We start from the raw sequence: 18,785 nt of genomic DNA on the forward strand, positions 1-18,785 counted from the left end.
TCAAAAAGCACAATAGAAAAAGAGAGAATGAAAAAGAAAGTAATACCACAGCTAATTCAAACTCGAGGAAGCGCTCAGCTCCAGAACCCAGGTAAAAACACATATCCAACAAAGTCGTTCGCCCAGCAAACATTCGACAGAGCCCGATAACCTTCCACATGCGGGTAAGATATCGCTCGAGTACCCTATCTCCCTTGTCGTAACCCCAAGAATTCCTTCACTTCACGACTCCTCATATTTTCCCTCCAAAATAAAATGTTTAGGCGGTGTACATACCCCAGTACTGCTCAACGTTGAGGTATCCAGGGGCCTTCCACAAGTCGTTGAAGGCAGTGAACAAGATGATGTCCTCACCGACGGACGACAAGATGGAAGAAACAGCAGTAGCCTGGTTGGCAGCGGAGGGAACAGCAACACCGTTGCTGTCACCCTGAGTGGGCCATCCGGTCTCAGTGATCAAGACAGTCTTGTCAGAACCGCAAGCGGCCTGGAGGCGAGCGATCTGATCAGCAACGAAAGCACCAGATCCGTCTGCTGTAACACCACCGTCGAAGAAGGGGTGGCAGTTGGCAGCAACGTAGTCAGAGGCAGCGCAAAGAGCGGGGTTGGCAATGATGGCAACAAAGGTGTCGACGGTGACGACGGGACCAGTGAAGCCAGCAGAGCGGAGAGCAGAACGGGCAGAGTTGACGTAACCAGCCATGGTGGAAGCGTCAGCCTGACCAGAGTTGACAACCTCGTTACCGATGGAAACGGTGTGGATGTTGTCCCAGGAAGAGTAAGACGCAACAGCGCTGATAATCTTCTGGACCTCAGAGTCGGTGTTGGCGTAGTCGTAGACACCGACGAAGACCTTCAAGTTGTTGGAGACAGCGGCGGGGAGAACGGTGTCGAGCTGGGCGCAGTCGGTACCGTAGATACGGATGAAGCTAAAACCCTTGCCGGCGATGACAGAGATGTCAGAAGCAACGGCAGAGGAGTCCTTGCAGCCACCGGAGGAGGTGTAGGGAGAGTAAGTGACACCCTTACCGGAGGAGGAGGCAGCGGCAGAGGAAGAAGCAGCAGCCGCAGAGGTGGAGGAGGAGGAGGTGTCAACAATGGCAGCGGCAGCAGAGGTGACGGAGGAGACAACCTCAGCAGCGGCGGAGGTCACATCAGCGACAACAGCGGCAGCGGTCTGGACGGCCTCCTGAACAGCAGCCTGAACGACAGCGGTGGTGGTGACAGCCTGAGTGGCAGCACCAGCAGTAGCGGTAGCGTAGACAGTCTCAGTCACGTAAACGACGTCAGCATCCTGGCGACGGTGGTGAGCGTGACCGCGGCGGGCTAATTGACGCGTTTTGTTAGCATTCAGTCCGAACAAAGCAGCATACACTATGTAGAAAGAGGTGTAGAGGCCAATTGAGCGTAGGGAGGAGACATACCGAGGGGCTGAGCGACAGCAGCCTGAGAGAGGGCCAAGAAGGCGGCAATGGTAGCAAGACCACGGGCGTACATTGTTGAGATAGTGATTGAGGGTATCGAACCGAGTTACCAAAAGAAAGTGAGTGTACGCTGGGGTATTGAACGAGCGAAGAAACCTGTCCTCGACGCTGAGCACCTGTTGTCGGTTGTTGGATAGAGAAAGAGAGTGTAAGAGTCCGTTGAGCTGGACTTTTGTCGGTGTTGGTGTTTTCCCCCGAGCCCCTCTCCTGGCCGGTCCCCCTACTTAAAGCGTCGGCGCGCGCATTCCCAATGGTGTGGTTGATTGCGACGCCTGTTTCCAGATTCCGTTTTGGGTGGGAGAAAAACGCTAAGTCAGAGACTGGTGGAGATTGCCAAGTTGAAAACGGCAACATGTACCACGGGAAGGGATGGATAGGCTTGCGTTGGTCGAGGCGAGGTACGTCGAATTTGATTGTGATGTCGTACCGTTTGGTCATGGAAGTCGTAGATGTCCTGAAAGCCGGATAGGCGGAGGTGTTGTCAATCCGGGGAATGCACTTCAATTGGGGATCGTACTCCTGAGGCAGCGTCTGTTGTTGTCTCGCCTTTGCTATCGCCGTGCCGTACTCTACATGCAATTCCGCTCCCCGGTCTCGATCGCCAAGAGCCGGTCCAACCGCCCGCCGTGATGCCAAGTTGCGACAAAGCTGGAATGCTCAATCGGTATGTGAAGACGCTCGATTGAATCCTGAGAAGGTTGGTAATGCTTGGTATCGTTACACACCGTGCAATTGTGAGGTTGTGGTCAATCTCAACTGACAGGTCTCGGGTGCCGACCGCATGATGGCCCATGCGTGAACATGGATGCATCGGTCACCAGCCGTGGTTGGAACGTAACGGGTCAATTGAGTGTCATCAAATCCATTCTGAATAAGCGTTCAGCCGTAAACAATCAATGCAGTGGCAATGTCCATGCTCCGTTCAATACTCCTCAAATGCTCCATGACCAGTACCCTCCGCATGCTTCACAGCTTCTTTCTCCCCCTTCAATCCAACCCTACAAACACTACACCTTAAACTGAAGTTCGCCGTATCCGTGTAATACCCCTTCCCCTTCAATCTTCCTACCAACTCTTGAGCCGCTTGTAACACCTCATCACCCAGCGCACTCCCGACATCAAACAAGGTTTGATCATGTTCACCCGGCGACGCATACACCGGTGATAACGCAAGAGCATCATAATGAATCCCACTATACACAACCAAACACCTTCTCCCCGCTTCCTCATTAAACCGATCTACCCGTCCAGTCCCAACATCAACACTCGCAATCTCAACCCCAAACTCTTTACTCAATATCGCCATCTCGATCGCGCCGCCCCAACTCTCACTCCGCTCGATCCAAGCGCAGTATTGTGGTGGAGGTTTGCCGAGGACGACTTCGGGGTATTCGTCAGGGTGGGAGGCGATGTATGCTGCGACGTGTTGGCGGAGGGCGGGGGCTGAGAGGGTTGGCGATGGGGGAAGGACGTATGTAAGGGCGCGGAAGAGGCAGGAGTTGTCGTCGGGCATGACGCGGAGAGCGAGGCGTCTGCCATCCTTCAGCGTAACCTCCGGTGGATCGTTCTCGTTTGCCGCTCCCTTCCCTGAACCCGAGCCTGATGATGTGGGAGCACTCGCCGGCGGCGATGGTTTCTTGAGTGGTGGTTTCGGCGCATCATGATCTTCCACAACCAATTGCTCTCCACTCTTGACACCGACATCCCGAATCAACCGTAACGGCTCATCGAAACTCAATGCTTTGGGCGGATACCCAGTCTTAACGGTAAACGATACGCTCGAAGTGATATCCGAGACTTTGTCCCACAATTGCGCAAGCGTAGTATCTTCTGCCAACGTCAGTGTCTGCTGTCCAAGTCGATGTCGAAGTCTGACTCTCATGATGGGATGTATGCTGTTGTTGTGTCTGCAACGTAGACTTTCCTGATTGCCTGTTCTGGGTGTTGCGTAAGCTGCAAGCGCGAGCGCGCGTACGCCATCTTGAGCCCCGGGGATTTGGGTGGCCTGCAGAACGGTGCGCTAGCCGGAGCTTAGATTAATTCTGCGAAATTGTACGTTATTTAAGGAATCTGGCCTCGCAGGATTGCATAAGATTACCTAGGGGATGATATCTGGGAAGATTATGGGATTCTGCAGCTCACTGGTGTGTGTAATCTGCCGTTGCTAGTACCTCTCAGGATTCGCCGGAAAAGGTGCGTTCTCAGTCCTGCATTTGCCCATGAGGGTTCCTTGTAGCGATGAATGGTGAGGCCAGTTCGTCCTTCAGTCGCTATAGTTTCTTGCTTTCTTCTGCCTCCAACGTTGTACACTTTCCTTGCTCCTCTCCTAGATCTAGCTCTGCCTTACGCGCAAGAACTCCTCACTCTCCTCCGGCCACCGGATCAAGTGCTTCGTGCAGTCGCTGGTTTATTTCCCGTTCATATTTGAATGATTTACTCGAATCGCAGGCGGGACTGTTTCCCATCCTTCATGCGGGAGACACACCGTAGAAGAACGGCGGACAAAAGATACAGCACCCGAGTATTCCCAGCTGGTCTCCCACGCTAGTACTGACTGGGCCCTATGGTGCTTAACTTAGGAGATCGGACGGGATCCTGTGCTTTCATCATGGTATGGCCGTATCTGACTGTAATGATTTGCGACATGTTATGACCCAAATAATGCATAGTATCGACAAGTGTGGACGCAACCGCTGTTGAACGCTCGCATGGCAGCTGTGGTGAGAACAGGTGGGGACGATGTCTGCTATTCTCAGGGGTGCCTACTATGGTTACATGACGAGGGGCAGTCAGAGAGGAGATGGCGAGAAGCCCAGCTGAACCAGGTCCCACGACAGCCTCCGCGGATACAGCCTTCAAAACTGTCCCGGAAAATCAAAAGTTTTTTTTTTTTACAGACATTCACGTTATGAGCTCTTTTCTTCAACACTGCTGTCATCCAGCCACCACTGACATGCACGTGTCGCCTCTATGGCCACTTCTACGGCTACACTTGCCAGAATGCAAGACCACCAAGGTTACGCACACCCTGCGCGATTTCATCTCATCAAACCTCCTCGGGTTTTGGAAGACGATTACGTGCTTCAAGTGTGCAAAACCGCAGGCTTAGTCAGGAGTCAAGAAAGTTCGTCGGATGCTAAGTGCCCGAACTCCCGGGGGGGCGGAGAAAACCCTCAGATGAGCATCTGATCAAGGTGGGACGGACCCTCCAAGATGTCCGTCGTTGAGCGTTCAAGTTGACAGATCACGGCTCACTTCCCTATCTTTTGATTTTGAGATGTCTTGGCATGAAGCCAGATCCCACTCTCGGAGCATCTTCCCGTCGATATCCGAATTCCTCCGATTTTCATATCTCGCCTAAATGAAGCATTCCGTTCATCTCCAATCCACCGAGCGAATCGACGGCGTGCACAGCTTGCACCCAGCGCGCTCTAGCTCCTACGTTCAGTAAAGAAAGAGAAATGCAGCTAGGCACGCTCAGGGCGTCGAGGGCCCTTCCGGGAAAAATGTCCCCAATCGGCACCAGCCTACCGGAGCCCTACACCGAAATTCCGAGACTTAAGGACGAAGGAGAGTCGCTTCTTGTAACACACTGACATATATACTGCACCGGCAGTCGTCGATCGACAGCGAAGAAGAGTCCGTTTGGGCCGTTTAACCACAAATATCATTCATTACATTTGATCCCTCGTTCACGACGAGCGATCGCGACATTCTCCCAGCATGAGCACCGTCAAAGGATCCGCCACCGGCATGGAAGTCCGCCCAGCAACACCCAGCGACCGCGGTACCCGTGCTGGAACACCAAACTCTCTCTCCAAAAAGATCACCCCAGAAGAATACATCCGACAACTCAGCAGTTCCGGCGATGTTACTCCCGATGTCGAAGTCCTCTCCACCAACCCCGACCTCTACATCAACACCTCCGGAAAGCTGAAACGTACCCTCAAGAGTCGTCACATGCAGATGTTGGCGCTCGGAGGTACGATCGGTACGGGTTTGTTCATCGGGTCTGGATCGGCGTTGAATAGCGCGGGACCCGTGGGTGCGTTATTGGGATACGCGTTCGTCGGACTCGTCATCTTCTCCATCATGGTGTCGTTGGGAGAGATGACCACACTCTTCCCTGTTGCCGGAGGATTCACCCACTTCGCTTCCCGATTCTGTGACGACGCACTCGGTTTCGCACAGGGTATCAACTACTGGTATTCCTGGGGCATCACCACTCCCCTGGAAATTACCGCCGCGGCAATTGTGGTAGGATACTGGGACTCCGAAACCAATGTCGCAGTCTACATCTCCGTCTTCCTCGTCCTGATCTGTCTCGTCAACTACTTCGGCACCCGCGCCTATGGTGAAGCAGAATTCTGGCTTTCGTTCATCAAAGTCACCGCAATCACCGGTCTGATCATCCTCGGTATCGTTCTCTTCTTCGGTGGAGGACCGACTCATGATCGTATCGGGTTCCGCTACTGGAAAACTCCCGGACCTTTCGCACAGTACAACGAGATCGAAGGCGCATGGGGTCGTTTCTTGGCGTTCTGGTCTACGTTCATCAACGCCGCCTTCGCCTACACCGGTACCGAACTCGTCGCTGTCACTGCCGCCGAAGCCGAGAACCCCCGCCGCAACGTCCCGAAGGCAATCAAGCGCGTCTTCTGGCGTATCATCTTCTTCTACATCGGCTCTATCCTCGTGATCGGACTTCTCGTTCCATTCGATTCCGAGGAATTGTTGAATGTGCTCGGTGGATCCGATGCCTCATCTTCGCCGTTCGTCATTTTCATCAACAATGCGGACATTCCGGTGTTGCCGCATATCATTAACGCAGTTATCTTGATCGCTGTCGTTTCGGCTGGTAACTCGGATCTTTACGCTGCGTCGCGTACCCTCTACGCGTTGGCACTCGAGGAGATGGTTCCCGGATATGTCGCTCGCGTCTCCAAGCGTGGTCTTCCCTACGTCGCCGTCACCATCACTGCTTCCCTCGGTCTCCTCGCCTACTTGAACGTCAGTAACAGCGCCGGCGTCGTCTTCAACTGGTTCATCAACATCTCCACTATCTCTATCCTCATCACCTGGCTCATCGTCCAAGTCTGCTACCTCCGCTTCTTCTATGCCATGAAACTCCAAGGTTACAACCGTGACCTCCTCCCCTACAAAGCTCCTTTCCAGCCATACACGGCATGGTTCGGATTAGTCGCGATTTCGATTATCTTGTTCTTCAACGGATTCTCGCTCTTCTTGGATGGAAACTGGGATACGTCGACGTTTATTACGTGTTATGTCGGTATCCCGATTTACATCTGCTTGTACGTCTTCTGGAAGGTTACGAAGCGTACAAAGTGGAAGAAGTTGTCGGAGATTGATTTGGTTACGGGGAGGGTTGGGGACCCGGAGATTGAGATGAGGGAGGACCCGGCGCCTACAACGTGGTGGGGTAAGGCATGGGAGAAGATTATGTGAGTGGGATAAAACAGACGTATACTAATGTTTTTGGTTTTTGGTTTTGGTGTTGAGCATTTTGGGGTGATTTAATTTTCGGCATGTTGAGCGTGTCAAGACAATAGACAATACAAAAAGACTTTCCTCTACTTACAAATGTGCTCGAAAGGGAGTGGTTGTAACAATCCTGCGCATTAAGCTTGTAATGTTACAGTCCTTCAATTCCTTTCGCTACTCATACAGTCGGTGGTATAATATGATATCGTGCTAAAACCATCATCTTTTCCCTTCCTCAAGCTTACTCAGTCAAGTTCTTCCTCGCCTGATCAGCAGCCTCATCCGTCTCAGCCTTCGCTCTAGCAGCCCCCTCATTTACCTTTCCCTTAACCTGCGCAGCAGCACCCTTGAACTCTCCCTTCGCCTCGGCAGCCCCCTCATTTGCCTTTCCCTTAACCTGCGCAGCAGCACCCTTGAGCTCCCCCTTCGCCTCGGCAAGCTTGCCCTTGATCTGGCCGGCGGCCTCCTTGGACTTTCCGGAGATCACGTCAGGTGCGACGTTCTTGAGCTCGGAAGCGGCTTCCGCGGCCTTTTGGGCGGCAGAGGTGTTCGTGATGGAGGAAGCTGCGGACTTGGCTGCGTCGGCGACAGATTGTGTGGCTTCGATGCCCTTGAGGGCGGCCTCTGCTGCAGCACCTGAAATCAGAGTTAGCCAATTGAGTCAATTGAGAGCCAGGGAACACATAGGCGTACGGTCGACAGTCTTAGCGGCGTCCTTGATGGTGTCGGTCACAGACTTGCGGAGGAAAGCAGAGGAAGCAAAGGTCCTGGAAGCGTTGACGCGGACAGCAGTCATTTGACGGAGAGCAGTGGTAGCGAACATCTTGGTGGTAGTGGATTGATTGATTGTAGATTTGATCTGGTTGTATTGGGTGGAGGTTGGGTCTGGAGGTTTATATAGACGTCGTCTTCCCAGGATCAGCACCTGTGATGTCATGCCAGCCAACACGCACACGCGCCCTTCGGAACGTGACACGCAGCGAAACCGAGCGACCGATGAAACTGACTGCCAATGGACCCTGGATTTCTTCGTTACTCATGAATCTCTGTGCGGGTCATCGTAGCGATGGAAGGATGTTGTTGAGATTGGGTTTCTTCCCACGCGTCATCACGGCCATTAGATCTAACAATTACTCCATGCTCCTCCAGGATAGCGCATCTACAAACTATTCCTCCTTCTATGGAACGGCTTCCTTCCTTCAAACGTCTCCCTCGGTCCCTCCTCTACAATCCCCTTCAACTTCCCATCCTTCCTCAGCTTCTGCAAAAACTCCACTGCATAATCATACCCAACCTGACAAATCTCATCAAATTTGCCAAACTGGAGGGTTTGGTAAGGTGTGATGGGTGGACGCATGTAAACACAGCCCGGACTCTGTTTAGCTGCCTCGAGAGCGGGGACGGAAGCGACGTACGCCAAACGTGCCTGAACTTCGGCGAGCGACGGCACGTTCGGGACGGTACTGAATGGGTTCCATCGATTAAACAGTGCCCAGAAACCAGACAGCGTGTCTCCGTACTCGATGGGAGAAGTGTCATCCACACTTCCAACATCAACCGCAAACACAATGTCCGCACCCATCTTCTTCATCGTGCTCACAGTCAAATTATCAACATATCCTCCATCAACCAACAAGCTCCCCTCATCGCACATGGGCGGGACCAACCCCGCGAGCGACATGGACGCGCGGATATACCTCCATGCATACCCACTCGTATGAACTTCCATCCGAGAATGCGTGATATTGGTCGTGTTGGCGTAATACGGCAACCAGAAATCCTCAATCTGTGCATTCCCGAACGTCTTCCAAATACCACGGTTGAACTCATGGCCAGTGGTGTAGGCGGTTGCGGGGTAGGTAACGTCAAACAGCATCCTCCACAAACTCGCCATGCGACCCGCGAATTTCTTGGCTCGGCCGTAGATTGGGACGGAATCTGCGTCGCGTGCGTAGAGACCTCCCACGAAAGAACCGATCGACGTACCACCGATGATGTCGATGGGGATACCGGCTTCCTCCATTGCACGGATGACACCAACATGTGAACATCCGCGTGCACCACCACCGCCCAAGACCAATCCAATAGCCTTGCCCGTCAACCTCCTTGCCAAACGCGCAAAATCACTCTTATGCTGCGCCGGGTTGGCATAGGCCTGAGTATGTCGATTTCTCCTCGTCGTATATTTCGTGATCTCGGTTTGAATCACCTGAACCTTACTTTTCAGCTTCGTCAACGCAGCACGTCTGGGTGTGTGTAACGGCATCGGCGGCGCATGAGTCCGAATATGCATCTGGATGTGGTGATGAGCATGAACCCACGGACGGTTCTTTAGCCACTGTCTCGTCGTGCCAGGCTGAACGAACTGCTCTGCATGAACGAGGACGAGCTCCTTCCTCGCCGTCGTCTTCGTACCAAGCAAGAATCGTTCATACTCGCCGATACCAGGACCACTGTCAGCGACACCCACGACGAGGATGCAATCAGCCTGCCTGATACATGTCTCTGTCCATGCTGAGTTAACGTTCGTGTCGGCAACGTAGAGCACCTTGCCGAACTTCTCCTCGAAATCCGCAAGGTATCCGCTCAACTTCAACTTCCCCATCTTAGTGAATGCATGCCCACCGAGATGCCCAAGCACAGCAGCTTGATTGAGGATACAGCTCGTAGTACCAGTACTCTGCATTGCCTTTCCCAATTTTTGGGCAAACTCCATGACTGGGACACCCTGCGTGACGGGAAGAATAGTGATCGTCCTCAGGTTTGTAGAGTTCGAGGGACCACCGGTGTTCCCGCCCTTCTCCGCCAAAGATCTGCTGTCACCGCCCAGACTAATCTCCGGCCTCAACCGCTTTGTCAGAGTCGACGCAATAATTCTCGAAATCTGAATTGTGATATGAGGGTGGTGGATTGACAACGCATGAAACAGCGTCTTGGGGAACCTCGCCAGCTCCGTGTCACGGATAGCATGCAAAGTGTACGGCCTCGCCGTCTCCGTAAGAACTTCAAGTTCACCAACGGATTCTCCTTGACCGAATTCACCTGCTGTAACCAATTCACGTTTCTGATCCTCGCCATCGCCTCCGCTCTCTTTCTCAGCCAAAGCTCTCAAACGGCCGTTAAGGACGATGTAAATGGCATCACTATCATCGCCTTGTTTGTAGATCTTCTCGCCGGCACTGACCTGAACCCACTCGAGCGCAAAGTCGATCTGCAGGATCAACGGACTCATGAAGGAGATGAGTCTCTTCGCCATAGTCAACAGAACAATTGGATGCTTCTCCATGATCCTTTCCAGACTCGCTCGGGGCAAGAATCCCACAAGAACATCCGATCTCGCCCTAACGTCGATGAAAGACCTGAAACCAGAGACACAGGCCAAGTATCCAGCTATACCGCCTGGCTTGACCATGTAAAGCTTGCTCCTCCCAGGTCCCTTCCCACGGCCATTACCGGCGTACTCACGATTCTCGACACCAACGCTGACATCAAGGAATCCATCAACAACATAGTACAACCCGGGGTTCTTCTCACCCTCTTGTACGAGTACCGCGCCCTTGGGAAAGTACACCAATTCCATCTCCTCCTCAAGCTCCTCATGCACACTCAACGCAGTGCTCGAAATACCGCTATGCGCATCCTCATCCGGACTAGTACTACTATCCGCAGTACTCTCCTCCAACAACTTTCCAAACGCTTTGCTGAAAACTTTGTTACTCTTGACATCATACGGCCGCATCTGCGGACTTCCCTCAACACTACTCGCCGCACTCCGTGCCGGACTCTTCGTCACAAGCACACTCGTCCCATTGTCAACGAGCACCGTATCGGAACCGACACCGAGAGCCTTAAGCATACACTCCAGCACATTCTCCCTCAGTGCTTTATCATCATCGACCATATCATCAATCTCATGCGCATGCTTCGGCAAGAACTCCCCCTCCCCCAAATTGACGTCACCAACACTGCCTTTACTCGAGCTCCGCGGTCTCGGGAGGCTACTTAACAAATCACCTGGATTAGTTGTCGTCCGGAGGATTGGGGGAGCGTACTGGGAGACGCTCAAGTTTGTTGCCATGCGGCTTGTTAGACGTCTCCGGAGGGCTGCTTGGGCATTAGTTGGGTCTGCAGCGCTGCCGCGATGGGAGGAGGGTTTGAGGGGGGGAATGACGATGAATTCTGGTTCTTCGACATCTAGGGCGGGTTTAGCAGCTTTTGCAGCAGCGTCTTCTTCTCTTTGCGCTGCCAATACTTCGCGGAGCTTGTCCATGCGACCGTGTTTGAGGCAGGCTGGTAATTCCCAGCGTGTACCTTCGTTCATCAATCGCTCCGTTCTGAGGATCTCGGAGGTGAGACCGAGATAGTGGTGACCAGTCGCAAAGGTAACACGCTGGAAGCGTGTGAGGATAACCTGCACGATATGCGCTGTAGCCTTCGGGTAAGAACGTGTCAAGCTTCGGAACGCATGTGCGGGAATGATAGCAATGGTTGAATCCACAGCGGCTCTCGCCACGACATTCGGGTGAACAGACGCGCCCTTTTTCGACTCGGCGTGCTCACTATCCTTCTTGTCCAGGTTCAGGATAGGAATATCAGTCGGGACGGCGGGAGATCTGTCACGAGCATTGGCAGAAAAGTAACTCCCGTCAGTCTCATCCGGGCGCGGCGGTGCAGGGCAATGTGATGGGATGATAGTGACGAGCTGATCGTCATCCTCCTCCTCTTTCGCCTCAAGCTGGATAGTTTCCGTAAACAGCGACAAGATCGTGAACAAACTCGACAAGGGTGCTGTGAGTAGCCGATCAGCATACGTCAAACGTTGAGTACATCAAATACGCACCTCCATTCTTCGCTTCCGTTAACAAATGGTAATCATCCCTCCCCGACTCACTCTCATCATCCGAATCAGAACCCTGTCTCTGCGTACTACTCGCCGGACTCTTGACAAAAACTTGTACCTCCCCATCCACAACCATACAAAAACTCTTCTCGTCCTCCAAATTGATCGTATCACCTGCCGACACTTTCCGGGTCTGCATGTGTCGCGTCAATTCGTGGAAGACGGGGCGCTCGAGGTATCCAAAGATCTTGATCGCGGAGAAGAATTCGTCGAGGTAGGAGTTGATCCCGGGTTTGGAGAATGTGCCATCTGGGAGCTCGGGCGGGAGATCGATGGAGTCATTGTCCTTTAGTCGTGGACTTGCGGGTGGGAGACGAGAGTAATTCGTCAGGTAGCGGTAGCGAACCAGGTAGAAGATTCCACCGAGAGCGCCGATAATTACGGTTAATAAAACCGTAAAACTCAGGTGAATGGTGAAGCTGGAGCTTAGGAGGTCGTACACGGCTTGCGGCAGAGTGATCGTCACCGCGGAAAGCACCTGGAGCGCCGTTCGCGGGAAGAAGAGAACGGAAGCAGCCAAGAGGCCTTCTTCGGCAGCAGCAGCTTGCGGAGCTGCTTCCATGATTGTCCAAGGTTGTTGGTTGCTGGAATGAGGTTTCCTTTCGGATAGAGTTCGTACGGCTTCCTGCACACGGGCGTCGGTGGATGGCCCTCTGGCGCTGCTGCACGTCAAGCCCCGCCAAATTCTGCCATAACCAGAGCAGACCCTGAGAGAATAGACAAAGCGGTTTGCTCAGCAAGTTTAACGAGCGTATAGTTTTTGCTATTGTAACTTCTATAGTAATATCGTACCTCTATCTAAATAAATCAAAACCGAACACCATTTAAGCAGTAACCTCCTGGACAGCACCGTGGTTGTCCTCCAACTTCTTCGCCTCGGCCTCACGGGCCTCCTTAGCCAACCTCCTCTTAGACTTGCCTCCAGCACCGTAGACGTACTGAGGAGCAGTAGGAACAGTGACCTTCAATTCCTTAGCAGCGTCCAAAACCCAGTTGGGCATACCCAAGATACCACGGCCGATGGCGACCAAGTCGGCGGAACCGTCGCGGACGTAAGAGTCGGCATCTTCGGCGTTAGTAATACCACCGACAGCAGCGGTCTTGATACCCTTGACCTCGTCGCGGATCTGCTTGGAGAAAGGAACCTGGTACGCGTTGAAGGCTGACTTGATCTTCTGGTCGGGGGAAGCACCACCGGAAGAGCAGTCAATAAGGTCAACACCCTCCTTCATCAAGAGCTCGGAGAGCTTGACAGAGTCCTCGATGGTCCAGCCACCCTCCTCAACCCAGTCAGAGCAGGAGAGACGAGCGAAGAGGGGCTTGTTCTCGGGCCAGACGGCACGGACGGCCTTGGCGATCTCGAGAGGGAAGCGAACGCGGCCCTCGAAGGAACCACCGTAGGCGTCGGTACGGTCGTTGGAGAGGGGAGAGTAGAACTGGTGAGCAAGGTATCCGTGAGCCATGTGGATCTCGACAACGTCGAAACCAGCACGGTCAGCGCGGACGGCAGAATCGGCGAAAGCCTTGACGATACGGTCGATGTCCTTCTGCTGCATGGCGATGGGCTCGGGGTAGTCGTCCTGGAACTTCTTGTTGGTGGAGGAGATGACCTCGTTGGGGCCCTCAGCCCAACCACCCTCGGAGCGGGGGGCGGTAGAGGTACCGTTCACGACGGGATCGAAGAGCTCGTAGGTAGATGCCTTACGACCAGCGTGGGCAATCTGGAGACCGATCTTCGCGTCACCGATAGCGTGGACAGCATCAACGATACCCTTCCATGCTTTCTCCTGCTCCTCGTTCCAGATACCACAGCACGAGGGGGTAATGCGACCCTCAGCGGAGACACCGGAAGCCTCAGCGATGATGAGACCAGCACCACGGGTGGCAATACCGGTGTAATGACCCAAGTGGAAGGTGTTGGGGACACCGTCGACGGCGGAGTACATGCACATAGGGGGGATCATGACCCTGTTCTTGAGCTCGACATCCTTGATCTTGAGAGGAGCGAAGAGACCATCCTGCTGCTCGTCGATAGCCTTACCGACGGTGGGCTGGCGAGCCTTGGGGAAGACGGTGGAGATCTGCTGGGCGACGGCGACGTGGTTGTTGGAAGTGGCCATTTCTTCTGATGTATGTGAGAGAGTGATGGAGAAAGAGTGCAGTCGGGGGGGTTCCCTGGGGTATTTAAACTCGAGCTTATTCAGCGGAATTCAGTAGAAGGGGCGCAATAGTTGATTTCTAATCGTACATCGCAGTGCCTTACTCTAACCTTGATATCCAAGGCACCCTGCATCGAGGAGCGTGTCGAGCCGGCAAATCGTCCTCGGCGTTCGCGGGAGAGTCGGCAGTGGCGAGGGCCGTGCACCGACACATGTACCGGTATACGCGCGAGGGACACATGTACCCAGCCGCACCCTCGGCATCGATTCGATTACAAATCCAGACGTGCGAAATATTTCTCATCGATGTCGCGATCGATGTCGTTAGGTATACGAGGAGAGGCGCACACGTCTTTCATTTTGCCAGCACTGAGGTAAGCCGGGTATCTCGGCATCGGGTTCTCGATGACTGTGAAAGATTTGTTAAGCAGTCTCGAGAGCGATGAGGTTTTGACAGCAACATGTGCGCCGTAGCATGTCTGCCTTTACGTACACCCACGAACTCGTCAGCCTTCCGTCATACCCGTACGGTCTGGCCATCACCCTCGCGGTCCTCGCAACAACGCAATCACCGACGTCCTCGGCATGATTACTCATCCCACTGGCAACAACGCCTGTTTGTAACGACCTGCCTTCTATAGAATTCTGTTCTGTTATGCACCGCTTGACATTTCTCCCTACGTACATACGTTACTGCTTCTCTTGCATAAAGTACAACTTAATACCCCGCGTGGCCAAAACACCCCTTCGCGAAATGGACAATCTGACGACGATTATGCGCACAGCCGCAAATCTGCATTCTGATCGGACCCAGCTGCAACTCGCATAAACTCTCTCCCCGACCTCCTCACCGCACGGGGCAAACCGGAATACAACGCGAATGCAATGGAAAGGGAGCTCGGTGTTTGCCTCTAAGGAAGACGTGTAGATGTGGATGATTGATTTTGAGCACGGTCATTTACCAAAGAGTTACATTGTCGTACACGTTGTCGCCAATGACGGCTGAGGGCTCGGGATCCGCCGGAAAGACCCAGCCTTGCCGCGTGCCCGCAGGCAGTCATCATCGGTGTCCTCGAAAGCTCAAGGATTTGCCCGGTCGAAGTCATCCCAGTGGGGAACCCTTTGTATCCTACACTCACCTGTCAATTGAACGCTGATTTCAGACCATGATTGACAGGGTCCTGACAGCATGCTGGGACGATTGATCTTCGAACGTGTCGTTGATCAATCATCGGTACCCATCCCTTGGATTTGCCACGGCATATGGCTGCTCGTGTGGATCGACCGTTGAACAGCCTTCTCGTTCATTCTTTTCTCATTTCTGCCCGCGGACTGAGCGTTTCTTTGTTTAGCGCGCATCTCAGTGTTTGTCCGCGCAGGAAGGCTGGGCTCGTACACACCGCATGCGGTAAGCTGTGGGAAAAATGAGACATACAGGGTCCAGATGGGTTGTTGCTTTACCGTGCACGTACGTGCCAAACGCGGATTACGGCACTCTCTGTTGCCAAGATCAAAGCGAATTGAGGCCGATGTGGCACTCCAAAGGGCTTCTAGCCGCGGCGTTCACAAGAATAACCAGGCGGAAAGCTATTGAGCGGCTACGGACATTTTGGGGATCTTAGCTGCCGTAGAGACGGGAGGGTATAAGTATGCCCAACCTCCCGCTGCCTTTTCGTTCTTCGTGCAGCAAAGCTTCGTCGCTTCTCCCTTCTCTTTTCGACTCTCGGCTCTCGACAATCCTTTCGCCTAGCTTTCCACCAGTAGCTGAGATCATCACAAGGCAAGATGAAGCTCACTTTCTCGACTCTCGTCGCCGGTCTCTTGGCCGCGACTGCATCTGTTGATGCCCTTGTGCTCAACCTTAACAACACCGTTGGCGCGACTCCCACGCCGTCCGCCATCTCCCTCTCCACTCCCACCGTCGTCTCCATCCCCGTCGTCAACAACCCCAACTTCGAGGCCAACTTCACCACTGCTTACCTCCGCGCTCTTGAGCGTTATGGTTTGGCTGAGGATGAGGAGGGTAACGTTATTGCCGGTTCCACCATACACCGTCGCTACCTCGAGGATCTCGAGGACAGTTTGGTGAAGAGGGATGAGATGCCCGTAAGGCGTGCCAACCCAATTGAGCTTGCTTCGGCTGTTCAGGCGAACCTTGAGAAAAGGGCTGCTACTACTACTAGCAAGAAGGCTACGACTACCACGAAGAAGGCCTCCACTACTAAGAAGACGTCGACTACCACCAAGAAGACCACTACTACTAAGAAGCCGACTACCACGGCAAAGAAGACGTCTACCGCTAAGACCACTGTGAAGACTACCGCAAAGACTACAGCAAAGACGACCGCAAGGACGACCTCTAAGACTACTGCTAGGACCACAGCGAAGACCACGTCTACCATTTCTCCTGTGGAGAGGGCTGCCTCTCATACCACCGCAAAGACCACGGCGAAGACCACCGCAAGGACTACTGCCAGGACTACCTTGCGGACCACTACAACTTCTAAGACTACCACCAGGTCAACCACTTCAAGTGTCAAGCCCACCACCACAACGAAGACGAACCCTCTGATCAACATCGCGATCAGCCTGGGAACTGGAACGAACACCCCCAAGACGACGACTACGTCCGTGAAGCCCACCACTACGACTACCTCCAAGAAGACTACCACAACTTCTAAGACCACGACTACGTCTGTGACGCCTAAGACTACTACGACTTCCTCCAAGACTACCACTACTTCTTCCAAGGCTACTACGACTGCGACTACGACTCCTAAAGCTACGACTACGAGTGCGACTACGACCAGCACGGTCAAGTCTTCTCCTACGGTAGGGTCCTCTTCTTCGGTGTCTTCTTCGTCTTCGTCTGTGGAGAGTTCGTCGGTGTCGTTTACTGCAGCTACAAGTACGAGTGCTCAGCCTTTGTTGGCTTTGACCGTGAGTGATGACACTAGCTCTGCTTCTGCTTCAGTCGCTGCTTCCAGTTCGGTTGCCAGCTCTGTGGTCTCTGTGACCTTGAGCAGCACGAGCATGGTTGTATCTTCTTCTGCTTCAGTGACTTCATCGGCGTCTTCCTCTGTGGTGTCGTCGAGTGCCGTTTCCTCTTCTGTCTCGATCAGCAGTGTTTACTCTTCTTCTCAGACTTCCTCCGCCCGTGCCTCTACCACCACTTCTTCAGCCGTGTCCTCCTCTGCGGCCGTCGCCTCTTCCAAGGTTGCTTCCTCGAGCGCTGCCAGCTCCTCCGTCGTGAGGTCGAGCACTACTTCCGTCGGTCCCACCACCGCTACTGAGGCTGCCATCGATGTCAACTTTGACTCGGAGTGGTTGTCGATCATTGACATCGGTACTCCTCAACAGGATATGGCCGTCGTTCTCGACACCGGATCTGCCGATCTCTGGGTTTTCTCCACTGAGTGTGCCAGCTGCTCTGCCGACACCCACGATCTCTTCGACCCCGAGACCTCCCGCACTTTCATCAACTCCTCCACTCCCTTCACCATCAACTACGCCGATGGTTCCCAGGCTAATGGTCATTTGGGTTACGACGTCTTGAACTTGGGTGGTATCAACGTTCAGAACCAGACTGTCCAGATCGCTACTTCCATTTCTGCCAACTTGAACCGTGCTACTTTGGACGGTATCTTGGGTCTTGGGTTTAACCGTCTTGCGTCCGTCTCTGGTACCAAGACCCCCATTGACAACATGATCTCTCAGAACTTGATTGCTCAACCCATGTTCGGTGTTCAGTTGATCAAGGCAAACAAGGCGCCGTACTACAACGGTGGTGGTGGTGCCTGGACTTTCGGCGGATATGACTCTTCCGTCATCAGCGGTGATCTCGTCTCCACTGCCGTGACCCGCAAGGCCTATTGGCAGATCGCTGCTCCTCGGATTAGTGTCGGTCTCAACGGTGCTGCTATCACCGTCACTCACCAGTTCATCGTCGACTCCGGTACCACCTTGGTCTTGATGGCCAACGAGGAGGTTTCCCAGATTTACGCTCAGCTTCCTGGTGGAACCTACAACTCCGCCGGAGGATACTGGTCTATGTGGTGTAACGCCACCTCGTCCACCTACTCTGGTTCTCGCAATGTCTTCTTCAACATCGAGGGTACCCAATTCGGTATCCCCGCTGCTGACTTGGCTTGGTACGAGACCGGCACGAAGGGTGTCTGCTTCGGTGGTATCCAGTCCTGGGGTACTGGTTCGGGTGGATTGAACGTTCTCGGTGACATGTTCATGAAGAACGCCTACGTCGTCTTCGACCAGTCCACGAACGCTGCCGTCCACTTCGGCAAGCGTACTGACGTTCCAGCGTTGACTGACTAATCTATCCACTTGGATGGTTAGGGTACATTTCCTTCTGGTTTGGGTTTTGGATTTACATGGCGTTTTTGTGATTTACATAGACTTTTTGGATACCCCCGTAGCTTCAGGAAGCTAGATCATTATCGCATGACTGCCCAACGGCGGCATGTTACTATTCAAAAGTCAGTTTTCCACCTCATCAAATCTACACATGATCTTTACACGTGAAAAATCACCTCCGTGCTTCCCTCCAATCTCCTCTCTGCAAGGGTTTCTTAACCGGCCGTCCTGAAACGCGCCCAACGTCATTTCCCACACCTACACCTACACCTGTCATACCTTATGCATTCCTCGAGTATATAAACAGCACTCCGTTTCCCCATCTCTCGATCTCCTCATCCACAAACTCATTCTTCTTGTCCATCCAGT

At 53.4% G+C, this 18,785-nt stretch overlaps 7 protein-coding genes across 7 annotated transcripts; 2 read left to right on the forward strand and 5 right to left on the reverse strand.

The window, feature by feature from the left end:
• Window positions 1-259: 259 nt before the first annotated feature.
• SAICODRAFT_32853 (glycoside hydrolase) lies at window positions 260-1,497 on the reverse strand (the record flags this gene model as incomplete). The annotated part of the gene is made up of 2 exons (XM_019168239.1): window positions 260-1,326; window positions 1,425-1,497. 2 exons carry the CDS (start codon window positions 1,495-1,497, stop codon window positions 260-262), a joined length of 1,140 nt encoding a protein of 379 aa, XP_019027598.1.
• Window positions 1,498-2,325: 828 nt separating this feature from the next.
• SAICODRAFT_28612 (OTU-domain-containing protein) lies at window positions 2,326-3,427 on the reverse strand. The gene has a single exon (XM_019167182.1). The coding sequence runs from the start codon at window positions 3,364-3,366 to the stop codon at window positions 2,407-2,409; it is 960 nt and encodes a 319-aa protein (XP_019027599.1). The 5' UTR covers window positions 3,367-3,427; the 3' UTR covers window positions 2,326-2,406.
• A 1,810-nt stretch (window positions 3,428-5,237) lies between these two features.
• SAICODRAFT_51703 (uncharacterized protein) lies at window positions 5,238-6,950 on the forward strand (the record flags this gene model as incomplete). The annotated part of the gene is made up of 1 exon (XM_019169083.1): window positions 5,238-6,950. The coding sequence occupies one exon, from the start codon at window positions 5,238-5,240 to the stop codon at window positions 6,948-6,950; it is 1,713 nt and encodes a 570-aa protein (XP_019027600.1).
• A 133-nt stretch (window positions 6,951-7,083) lies between these two features.
• SAICODRAFT_109499 (uncharacterized protein) lies at window positions 7,084-8,034 on the reverse strand. Its single transcript, XM_019165309.1, has 4 exons — window positions 7,680-8,034; window positions 7,351-7,622; window positions 7,294-7,317; window positions 7,084-7,263 (listed from the first exon to the last, which is right to left on the reverse strand). Exons 1-4 carry the CDS (start codon window positions 7,921-7,923, stop codon window positions 7,228-7,230), a joined length of 576 nt encoding a protein of 191 aa, XP_019027601.1. The 5' UTR covers window positions 7,924-8,034; the 3' UTR covers window positions 7,084-7,227.
• A 111-nt stretch (window positions 8,035-8,145) lies between these two features.
• Window positions 8,146-12,448, reverse strand: SAICODRAFT_22853 (patatin-domain-containing protein; the record flags this gene model as incomplete). The annotated part of the gene is made up of 2 exons (XM_019166654.1): window positions 8,146-11,774; window positions 11,827-12,448. 2 exons carry the CDS (start codon window positions 12,446-12,448, stop codon window positions 8,146-8,148), a joined length of 4,251 nt encoding a protein of 1,416 aa, XP_019027602.1.
• Window positions 12,449-12,571: 123 nt separating this feature from the next.
• Window positions 12,572-14,153, reverse strand: SAICODRAFT_109523 (FMN-linked oxidoreductase). The gene has a single exon (XM_019165310.1). The coding sequence runs from the start codon at window positions 14,004-14,006 to the stop codon at window positions 12,711-12,713; it is 1,296 nt and encodes a 431-aa protein (XP_019027603.1). The 5' UTR covers window positions 14,007-14,153; the 3' UTR covers window positions 12,572-12,710.
• Window positions 14,154-17,327: 3,174 nt separating this feature from the next.
• SAICODRAFT_43613 (acid protease) lies at window positions 17,328-18,110 on the forward strand (the record flags this gene model as incomplete). Its single annotated transcript, XM_019168744.1, has 1 exon — window positions 17,328-18,110. A coding segment is annotated over one exon (783 nt), but the record flags the coding sequence as incomplete, so codon positions are not given.
• Window positions 18,111-18,785: the final 675 nt, after the last annotated feature.

This window comes from Saitoella complicata (genome assembly GCF_001661265.1).
Source record: "Saitoella complicata NRRL Y-17804 unplaced genomic scaffold SAICOscaffold_1, whole genome shotgun sequence".
NCBI classification, from domain to species: Eukaryota; Fungi; Ascomycota; class Saitoellomycetes; order Saitoellales; family Saitoellaceae; genus Saitoella; species Saitoella complicata.